At 35.1% G+C, this 12037-nt stretch overlaps 1 protein-coding gene across 8 annotated transcripts in view; it reads left to right on the top strand.

The window, feature by feature from the left end:
* The first annotated feature begins 8988 nt into the window (after positions 1-8988).
* Positions 8989-12037, top strand: part of LOC127454906 (molybdenum cofactor biosynthesis protein 1-like) — a 37704-nt gene continuing 34655 nt past the window's right edge. For 2 of the 8 annotated variants that reach the window (XM_051722427.1, XM_051722431.1), the window contains exons 1-2: positions 8991-9301; positions 11771-11909. In XM_051722427.1, coding sequence (XP_051578387.1) covers positions 9101-9301; positions 11771-11909 — 340 coding nt within the window. In that variant the 5' untranslated portion in view covers positions 8991-9100. Of the gene's footprint in view, positions 9302-11770; positions 11910-12037 lie in introns of all 8 variants that reach the window. The other 6 variants (XM_051722426.1, XM_051722432.1, XM_051722428.1 and 3 more) reach the window with 5 other exon arrangements.

Below are 12037 nucleotides of genomic sequence, written 5' to 3'. Positions count from 1 at the left end.
ATGGAATACTTGTACTTTTACTTAATTACATTTCCAAAGAAAAAATAGTACTTTTTACTCTTTACAATTTTAATTAAACTTGAAAAGTACTCTACATTTTTGCAATCATTTTTTTTTTTCCATTTTACTGGACTGAAGCCATCTTTTTACTGCATCCGAAAATTGACCAGAGGTCAGTCATTACAAATGGAGTGTCGCACGGAAGCTGTGTGGAGCTTCGGATATGTTGAAATATCTGTGCGACTAGACCGTTTGTGATGGTCAATGTGATATATTCATTCAAAAGTATGAGCACGAAGTGAGAAACACTTCTAAACTTCATTCTAAACCGCTGCTGCTTCTACAGATTGGACAGTTATGAAATCAAAAATTCACGTTGCGGGGCCTGGGTAACTCAGCAAGTAAAGAGGCTGACTGTATGTGACTCCAGCCAGGTCTCCAAAGCAACCAAATTGGCTCGGTTGCTAGGGTGGGTAGAGTCACATGGGGTAACCTCCTCGTGGTCGCTATAATGTGGTTCGCTCTCGGTGGGGCGCGTGGTGAGTTGTGTGTGGATGCCGCGGTGGATGGCATGAAGCCTCCACACACGCTATGTCTCCACGGTAACACGCACAACAAGCCACGTGATAAGATGTGCGGATTGACGGTCTCAGATGCAGAGGTAAATACTAATTATGAATTTGACAAAACCAATCTCCCTAACCTAAACCTTAAACCTAAACCTAACCGTAATGTCATAAAACGCAAATGTGAGATGAAAAACACAATTTCTGAAGCAACCACATCATTTTGTGGTGCTTCTATGACACTTTCAGCTCATGCTTCAACTCGCATGCTCTTCAGGACTCGTACTCCGGTTGCTTATGCAACACTCTATCATTTGAGCTACTGCACAATTTAATCACATTTAAACAGTCTCGTAAATTAAGTTGGTTATGTAATGCAAACGTTACAAAAGTCATGCGCTATAGTAAATGTGTTTAGATGTCATAAGATAGCATTGTGTGAGCAACAGAGTGAAAAGTGTTTATGAACTGATAATCTGCCGTTTTACTCGTGATTTGTGTGAAAGTGAATAAGTCATTGATGTTTTAGATCATTCCACCAGGAAATTGCTGTGTTACGTACAACAGGCCACATAAAAATCATTTAGCAAAAATGTAGTTATTGTAACATGACTGGGTTATGATCAGGTTGCAAATGCCACTGGGGGAGAAATATGACTGAAATATGAATATCGTTGGAGACCATAAAAGGCGATTTAAAAAACCAATCGAATTTAACAACATCCTCTCTCAAACAATCTCCTCTCTTGATTTAATTCTAGCTAGGAAAAAAAGTCACTTTTTACTTTTTTAACACTTAAGTAAAATTTAATGTGAATACTTTTTTACTTTCACTCAAGTATTGGTTTGGCTAGGTACTCTGACTTTTAATTGAGTAAAACTTTCACTCAGTATCCATACTTTCACTTAAGTATAATTTTTGAGTACTTTTTACACCCTTTTATGCAGTCACAGAGTAGTAAAAAACCTTACTGTAAAGTAGGCAGTCTTGGAACAGTGTTATTGCCTGTTGGGCTTCCCCTGATTACTAAATATGCTCTTTTACACTGAGGGTGAAAGACACCAACTCATCAGTGAATTTCTAGTTGTTAAAATTCTGATGGTTTGTTTTTCACAGTGAAAACTTTCTCAGGGAGAGCTCATTGTACACATTGTTGTTACAAAATAGTTACTTTATTATCAAACTATCAGAATTAAAAAGTTTCAGAGAACTCCCTAAAGTAAAAGCCGATATAAAGTTTCTGGCTACTTAGGGCTTACAACAGCAGTTATTGGAGCATAAAAGAGACATTTGTATTTGATGACTTACAGAAATCATATTTCACTTTGTGATTCTTTTAAAAATCTTTCAAACTGTGGTATAAAGGGAACAAAATTAACGTTCCTGAGAATGAGAGCTGTCATTTGATATATGACTTGTCCCTGTAGGTGATATGTGAAGGACTTTTATTTTCATATAAATTCAGTATTTCTACCCCATTACCTCTAGGGGGCGCTAATTTTCAATGCGATTGTTTTGAGGCCTTATTTTGTTATTTTAAGTAACATAAATGCAGAATTGATGGTTATCTCTACAAAGTTCCGATTCTAAGCTTTCAAATGATACCTCATATGCCTGACATATGTATACGGAGACTGTAACATGTTTTAAACCAAAACTGGTCAAACTTTTTATAAGGTGCAGGGTTCGTAAAAGTGCTTTAAGTATTTGAATTTGGCTTTTTCGGATTTAAATCCTGGAAAACCCTTGAAAATAGCCATTTTTACCAAGAGGTACTTAAAAAGTGATTAAATTATAGAAAATTGTAAAATACGTTGCTTAATTCATTTAATAAATGAAATGCATTTATTTATTTTCGGTAAAACACAACGACAGGCCACAATACCACTGCTGAAGCATGCAGCGGATAGATGTCACGTGGCACCTGTTACTTTTGGCAGCGCTGTTCAGAATGGTCCAATCACAATCAATTGTTACTGGAGGATTTAAAAATAAATAATTATAGATATTGCTGTGGCGGATTTAACAAGTATGAATCCTTGCAACTGTCAGTTTTAATTAAAAATTGTAAAACGTTCTGAGATTTGGATGCAGATCAATGGAGGATTCAGTTTTGTGAGCCATCTAGCGCCCCCTTGTGTAAAGACAGCTTTGTGTCTCACAAAATAGGTTATTTCTGACAACATTTGGGTCAATATCAAAATATGTTGACAAACATGTACCTTCACATTTTCAGTCATGAAAAAGCTTTCAAATAGCGAAAAATAAATAAATTAAAGCTATCATTCTATAACCTGACCTTTAATGATATGAAATGGCTTGACTCTGTTATATCTGAAAATATATTTGAAATTGTCAATTGCCTGAACAAAATCCTTGCCCCCTACATCTGGTACACCATTCTATGACATGTAAAGTTATTTATGCATTTATTTTGTACTTATTTTTAATAAAAGCATTAGTGCAAGGCTGAACAAGTGTGCAAAAATCAAAACAAAATTATTATTAATAATTTCAATAATTTAAAAATAATTCTGTCCCTTGATTTCATGGCATTGGTCTTATCAATGTTTTGATATACTATGTTTTATCATTTTTTTAAATACAAATGTTGTGGAAAATAATTTTTAAGGTCAAAGTTCAGAAGCTGCTTAAATATGCATATAGTGATTTTTCCCAGCATGATAAAAAAGTTATTAATTCACATTTTAACTAATATTTTCACACAAAATATTTGGTGTTGTACCCCACTGAATCAAAATGTGGTGCTGTAACCCATTTAACCCTCATTAGTGTTAAATAAGTGTTAATTTGCTTTGTTTGTGAAACAAAATTAAATAATAAAAGAAACAACAACAGCCATGTTGTACTTAATGAATACAAATTAATGTCAACATGTTACAAAATGTTTACCCTCAGCGTTTATAGGCAAAAACTGAACTGAATTGAACATTTCAATATTTTGTAAGGTTGGAGAGTAAAAAAATTTGAGAATGACCAATTTGCAATTTCGGTCAGTTCCTCACATGAATCTGTTGTGTGACTATAGAAAGAATGGAACATAGCACATGAGTCATATGGACTACTGTTTACGGACCCAGTTATTCACTTTTGTTGGAAAGCGAAGTGCGTTTCAATTTCATCATGAATGAACCAAGAATTGTTACTGTGAGAATACTGTATGTAGTTAAAGATGCACAATGAGAAACGTTGTACTTGTAATAAGTGGTGTTTTATAAAAATTAATTAACAATGAATAAAATATTTGTATTTAAAATGAACAAATAAAGAATTTGTTTTAATGACATCTTGAGCATAGTCCTAGAAAACAAATAAAAATGTACTTGAAAAGTCCTTGAAAGTCCTTGAATTTAACTTTGAAGCATCTGTATGAACCCTGTAGGTGGCCTTAACTACAATGTACTAACATTAAATACATACAAGGCTATGTATTTACTGTGTAACTACATGCTGTTCTGCAAAATATCCACATTTGCTGCTACTGAGTTTGAGGTACGGGTAGGCTTAGGAGTAAGGGTAGGGTTAGGGTTAGGATAAGGGGTCAGAGTTAGGCTTTGGGGTAAGGGTTGGGTTAGGGGTAAAGTTAACAGTGTAACTACAAATGTAATTAAATGCAGGTACTTTAAATGTAATTACAATGCAACAACATGTATGTACATAATAAGTACATTGTATCAAATGGTTAAGTACATTATAGTTAAGGCCACCTAATATAAAGTGGGTCCCAAAAAATTTTTTCGCATTATAGCGTCCCATATTGGACTCCCCGACGGGTCCATAGAGTTTACTTGAGTTCGATTTAGATCATTAGAAATGATGTCTTGAAAGGCTAAAACCAGCTGTCCTTAGGAGGTGCCGTTATATACAAAATGTTGCCTGTAAAGTCACTGACTGACTTGACACCTGAGGCAGCAATAAGGCTACTTTAACTTTAGGACACAGCCATTGAAATGACCTAGTACTGTATATAAGTACTCCCACTTGTCCAGTCAGATAAGAGGACTGGAATAAATTGTTGTATAATTCAAATTTTCAATCAAATCTTCACTTCGCCAGTTTATTGGGCATCAGTTAATTTCCCATTAGATATTAGACATTAGCGTTCAGGTTGCATAGTTTTTGAGTTTCTTTTACAATCCCTCATGCGTTCATTTTGCCAGTTATAGTGTACTTTGGCAAAGATACTTATAGACAGTACCATAGTGGTCAAAGATATGAGCTGGTTTTTACAATAGTGCTGGTTCAAACTCTGCAGCTATTATCATTATGTCCTTAAACTACATTTAAGTTCAGATTTCTCCAAGGCCACTTTCCCTGTATTTTAGGCCATGTGAAATTCAAACAAATTCCTCTGCCTAGGTTTGTTATGAACTAAAGATTTTACTCTATACAACTAACCAAAAACTTAAATCAAATGTGTTTAATATAGTATGAAAGGAAAAAGGGACATTTAATGTCACAAGTAAAGTTTCATTTAAGCGTGCCAACAAATGTATAAGATGATAACATGGGACATTAGCTACAGTATTTACAAGATTGAGTTTAACTTTTCATGTGCTGCTCATTTTGATACTGTAACGTTTGAAGGAAGTCATGAGAGCAGGATCTAGATGCAGCTTGATATTTAATAGGAAATGAGACAAAGTACAAAACAGGGTAAACACTGGAACAAGGCAAGGCTAGGAACTGGGAACTAAAACAAATGTTACATCGTAGGTTGGCAAACTGGTACAAAAACAGGAGCAAAACAACAACTGACAAAGACTGAGCAGAAATCAGGGCATTAAATACACAAGGACTAATGACGGAATGGAACACAGGTGAGAACAAATGGGAACAGCTGACAGAGATGAGGGCAGTGCATGTTAGGAAGTGTAGTCCGGGGAAAACAGAAGACAGAGGATAAACACAAGGCAACACAACAGTGGATCATGACAGATACACTAGGGCTAGGCCAAACATTAAATTTGGCTTTCGTTGTGACAAATTAAAATAATTAAATAAAATCTCAATTCATATATATTAAAGTAATTTCTCTGTTTTAGACTAGAATCTGTTTCCTCTGCAATGTTTATGCAACTACATGTGAGTAACAGTCCGTTGAATTGCACCATGTCATGTGAGCTCAAACTCCAGATTCGCTGCACTCTCACAGGAAAGATGGGTCATTTTTGAGCCTGTGAAATCATTAACAGCATTTCATGACAGATGCTTATCAGACTTTCACCCATGAAACAGAGTTGTTGAGTAGCCTATGGTAATGAGGACATACTGTGCTTTATCCACTCAGAATTATAAGTGCAGTTGTACATATTCTGTTCGTTATATATATGTTATATACGTTATATATACGTTATATACGTTTTATATATATATATATGTGTGTGTGTATGTGTGTATATACAGTTGTAATCAAAATTATTCAACCCCCATGACCAGCAATACATTCTGGTGATGTGAATTAAAACACATCAACTAAAACCTCAGTAAACAGTCAAAGTAAGTTTTTAATACACATTTGAGTGATTTTGAAAACAAAGAGTTCAGTTTACCCAAATTTTTAAATAAAAAATAACTAATTCTCTCCACAAATGTCATGTCAAAAATATTCAACCCCCAAAGTCCATTTGTGGAGCATCCTTTATCCTTAATAACAGCAAATAAATGTTTCAGGTAAGTGTTCTCAGGCTTCGGACACCTCTCTATTAGAATTTTTACACATTTCTCATGAGCAAAAGCTTCCAGCTCATTGACATTCTTTGGTTTCTGTGCTACCACTGCTTTCTTGAAATCCCAACAAAGGTTTGCAATGGGATTTTAATGATGGACTGAAAAGGCCATTTAAGGACATTCCATGACCTATCCCTGAACCAGATTTTGGACAACTTGGATGTATCCTTGGTGTTATTATCTTGCTGGAAAGTCCAGTGATCACTGAGCTTCAATTTACACACTGAAGGCATCACATTTTTCATGCCAAAATGGCCTGATACCTGAAAGAATCCATGGTATCAGTCACATAGTCAGGATAGCCATTTCCTGCAGCCGCAAAACACCCCCATAACAGGACTGACCCACCTCCATGCTTGACTGTGGGGATGGTGTCGTTCTTGTCATCACCTTGTCATCTTACTCTAGATGTACGGCTGACCCATGGGTCTAAAACTCATTTTCAGTTTAGTGTCATACGTCTATAAAACCTTCTTCCAGGACTCCACAGGTCTTTCCTAATTACTTCTTGAATATTCAAGTCAACATTTCCCTTGGTGAAGTTTTGCTTTCTTCCACACCCCAATGAATAATTCGGATTGCAACTGTATATATATATGCCATCTTTAGAACAATTTTTAAAAAGAATTTTTTATTTTGCATTTATACAATAACAAAGTTTAACCATTTTTTTGGTGAACATAAACACCATGGGCTTTGTTTACACTTGACATAACCTTTAAAAGTGATCGGATGTGTAAGAGATGAATAAGTAATATTTAATATTTGGTACAATTTTATGTCACTGATCAAATAAGCAAATTTGTGACATTGATCTTAACTCCTTAATAAAAGGTAAGATTTCCCTGCTTCCTTTGAACATTCTTAAATCATGCTGAGATAACATGGATCATTAGGTTTTGCACAAACTTATGGAGTCCATGCCACCTTGAGAGCATGCTGCCAATAAACTAAAAGTGGGCATACCAAATACTAAGAAATTCTGAAATGTAAATTTTTCAGTTTATCTTTTCACTCAAATTATTATGCTGACTATATACACTGGCGGCCAAATGTTTGGAATAATGTACAGATTCTGCTGTTTTGGAAGGAAATTGCTACTTTAATTCACAAAAGTGGCATTCAACTGATCACAAAGTATAGTCAGGACATTACTGATGTGAAAAACAGCAACATCACTATTTGAAAAAAGTCATTTTTGATCAAATCTAGACAGGCCCCATTTCCAGCAGCCATCACACCAACACCTTGAGTAATCATGCTAAGTTGCTAATTTGGTACTAGAAAATCACGTCATTATATCAAACACAGTTGAAAGCTATTTGGTTCATTAAATTAAGCTTAATATTGTCTTTGTGTTTGTTTTTGAGTAGCCACAGTATGTTGGCTATGTCTTAAGGTCAATATTAGGTAAAAAAGGGCAAAAAAGAAACAGCTTTCTCTAGAAACTCGTCAGTCAATCATTGTTTTGAGGAATGAAGGCTATACAATGCTTGAAATTGCCAAAAAAAGATTTCATACAAAGGTGTACACTGCAGTCTTTAAAGACAAAGGACAACTGGCTCTAACAAGGACAGAAAGAGATGTGGAAGGCCCAGATACAACTAAACAAGAGGATAAGTACATCAGAGTCTCTAGTTTGAGAAATAGACGCCTCACATGTCCTCAGCTGACAGCTTCATTGAATTCTACCCGCTCAACACCAGTTTAATGTATAACAATAAAGAGAAGACTCAGGGGTGCAGGCCTTATGGGAAGAATTGCAAAGAAAAAGCCACTTTTGAAACAGAAAAACAAAGATAAAAGGTTTGACTGGGCAAAGAAACAGACATTGGACAACAGATAATTGGAAAAGAGTGTTATGGATCTTAATCCCATTGAGCTTTTGTGGGATCAGCTAGACTGTAAGGTGCGTGAGAAGTGCCCGACAAGCCACATCTATGGCAAGTGCTACAGGAAGCATGGGGTGAAATGTCACCTAAGTATCTGGACAAACTGACAGCTAGAATGCCAAGGATCTGCAAAGCTGTCATTGCTGCACATGGAGGATCTTTTGATGAGAACTCTTTGAAGTAGTTTAAAAAATTCTGAACATTTTTTTCAAATTGTCATAGTAATTTTTCACATTATTAATGTCCTGACTATACATTGTGATCAGCTGAATTTTAAAAGTACCAATTTCTTTCCATAAGAGCAAAATCTGTACATTATTCCAAACTTTTGGCCGCCAGTATGTATGTATGTATATATATATATATATATATATATATATATATATATATATATATATATATATATATATATATATATATACACACACACACACACACACACACACACACACAGTATATCACTAGTGGTCTCAGATGTTTGGATCACAAGGTGGATTACTTTTTCTATAAAGAATATAAGATTTTTTTTTTTTACACAGAATGTTAGCATTTCACAAATTCAGCAAGTTGACATTAGAGTACCTTTGTATTTACATTTGTAACGTATTATTGTTCTATTCATATAGCCAGCTGAGGAAAATTTGCTCTAAAACAATCTTTCCTTTCTTGAATCCAACACAAGCCCACAATCAAACCCGTTATTATTTTGTAGTTCGTAGCTCCCTTACAGTAAACAACACTACCCATAACACCAGGCGAATTTCCTCGATGCTTATTGGCTGCAAAAAGACACGCCCTCATCGTGGTTACTCCAGGCTTGCAGTTTAACAGCCACAACACGAGCAGATAATGTTTCAAATTCACCACAGCATGACATTTGTGCAGTTGTGATGGCCTTAAACTGCAGCAGACTCGGCCGACTTATCTTTGGAGTACACACTTCGACTGAGGCCTGCTCAAAACGGGCAGTTCAACAGTCGTGTGGGGGATATAGAGTGGGTCGATGGTATTGTAGTGTCACTCATGAAGAGAAGAGACTGGAGCAGGGGTGTGTGTCAGACTCTACCGTCACACCTGCCACATCTGCACAGGTGAGGCATTTTAAACATCTACAGACACTTAAAGTATGTATGTGGTTTGTAAAGTTTTGCAACTAGGATTTTAACTGTTGCATTCACGTCACAAATTCTGATTTCCTGATTGGAATGTCCAAAGCTTGTGTCTGATTTTATGTAACATCATTTGTTTGTTGATATATAATTGTGGTCTGATGTACTAAATTTAGTTTTCAAGTGCAGCAAGTGTCAGTTTGTTGATCATGTAGTGCAGCTCACAATAAAAGAAACTTACCATGGTACTATGTTTACTAAGTTTTTTTAATTTATTTTTTTATTTTATTTTTTATTTTTTACATATGCCATGGTAGTATCATGGTATTCTTTGAAGTACCTTGGAGTAAAACCATGTTACACGAATATGGTAATCATTCACAGAGTTCCTAAAAAGTATTCGGACACTACTTTATTGTAAAGAAACAATTTCATAAGTTGGTTTTATATGGCAAAATAAAGACTAAACAGTATTCTGGTTGTCAAACATTAGTGGAACATGTCCATAATGTGATAAACTACTCTTCTAGGACACCTGTGTGAAAGGAATAGTTCACCCAAAAATTCTCTCATCATTTACTCACCCTCATGTCATCCCAGTTGTTAATGACTTTCTTTCATCTGCAGAACACAAAGTAATTTTTTTAGAAGAATATCTCAGCTGTGTTGGCCCATACAAGGCAAGTGAATGGTGACCAAAACTTTTAATCTCCAAAAGCACATAAAGGCATCATAAAAGTAATCCATAACACTCCAGTGTTTTAATCCATGTCTTTTTAAGAAATCCAATCGTTTTTGGGTGAGAATAGAACTCCTTTTTCACTGTACATCTTGCCATTGCAGTCTCTGTGCACTTTCTGTACGCCATGTGCATCATGATTTTATGCTTGATTACGCTTTCTAGTGCTTGATGTATGCAAAGACCGCTGGATGGCGCTAGGAAGTGTAATCAAACTTGAAATCACGATCGCCAAGGATTCTGCTGATGTCAAGATTTATAATGAAAAAGGAGTTACATTTTGCTCGGTTTTCATCCAAAACCTATTGAATCGCTGGTGTCTGTAGTCTTATGTATTTTATGTTGCCTTTATGTGCTTTCTGGAGCTTCAGAGTTTTGATTACCATTCACTTGCATTGTATGGACCCACAGAGCTGAGATATTTTTCTAAAAATCTTTGTTTGTGTTCTGCAGAAGAGAGTCATACACATCTGATGAGGGAATTCTTGGGTGAAGTATTCTTTGAACTTGAGGGGAACTGATTTAATACATCCTCTAAAAAGCACCTTGAGACCCGTTGTTTAAAATTAATTGCAAAAATTGCTAAGAAAAGTTAAATCAGTTCTGAGAAAAGGTCTAGAATCATTTGTTTTTGCAGATGCCATTTTATTTGATATTTTATTATCTTATGCAATTCATACTTTTTAAGTTGCACATATATTCTTTTGGAGCCACTATATACCATAGTACCACCACAGTTATTCTGTTTAATGCCTTTTCTTCATTAAATCTTTTATTTATTATTATTATTATTATTATTATTATTATTATTATTATGATCATGGATACTCTGTAGAATACAGTTACGCTTTGGATAGGCTGTATTTAAGACAAGGCCTCATTTAGGCTTCAGGCAAGAATTAGTGCTGAACATAACATTTTTAAAGTGTGACAAACTATAAATGGTTCTTTCTCTTAAAACAATTGAGTCATGGGACCCTCACTAATGCATCAAACCAGAAAGCAGATCAGTTCTGTTATGGATATCATACCACAGGAACATGACAAGCCTTTATGTCATACTACCAAAGTGTTTTGCACCAGCTGGTAAATAGTCTACAAATATGAACTTTGGACTATAAAATGCCCAACTTGCTCTTGCAAATTCATTGTAAAGGGTGAAATCTAAGTAGGCCTATAGCATATGTGTTTCATGTGTAGCCTATATCATTTCATTTGATGACAAAATATCAAACAAAGTCAAGTCAGTTTTATTTCTATAGCACTGTTCACAATATATACTGTTTGTTGTTTCAAATTAGCTTTATAGAAAATCACGCCTTAAAGTCTTAAAGACCTGCAAGTGGCATTTATTTTAAATAAAGAGACCACAAGCACACTTTTCAAACAAAACGCAAGTTGAAAAAGATTTTAAGATTTTTAAATTTGGTTTTAAAATAATAAAACAATTATTTTGTTAAGTCTTATTAAGTCTGGCGCCTTACTGTAAACTGACAGACTGTAAAATAGCAGAAAGTCTTGGAGAAATGGTATTAGCCTGCCACACATATTGTCTTCTTAATTTTTCTTTAAGTAAATATTTAATAATAAATTAGGTATTAATTATTGGCTTGTAGTTCTACATTTATTATGTAATGTACAGGTAACTGCGAATAAAAACTATTGGGTTGTGATTTGTCATCGTGATCTGTTCTCTGTGTTTTTCTCTGGAGGTCCAAGAGCTTGTGCTTCCAGGTGGTCGTAGGCAAGTCCTGAAGGATGTCCTGCCATTGTCAGCATTCCTGACTGACACTTTTGGACGTAGGCATAATTACCTTCGCATTTCCCTCACTGAGAAATGTAACCTCCGCTGTGAGTCCTTTTCTCATAGTCACATATGCTTTATTGAAACATTTTGGCTTTACTTTCTTCTGAATTGGTACTGGATTTATACCATTTTATAATAATCCTTGAGGGTCTCTTAATTAATTATTAAAATA

The sequence above is a fragment of the Myxocyprinus asiaticus genome, chromosome 17 (assembly GCF_019703515.2).
Source record: "Myxocyprinus asiaticus isolate MX2 ecotype Aquarium Trade chromosome 17, UBuf_Myxa_2, whole genome shotgun sequence".
NCBI lineage: Eukaryota > Metazoa > Chordata > Actinopteri > Cypriniformes > Catostomidae > Myxocyprinus > Myxocyprinus asiaticus.
This window is presented reverse-complemented; position numbering and strand designations above follow the sequence as displayed.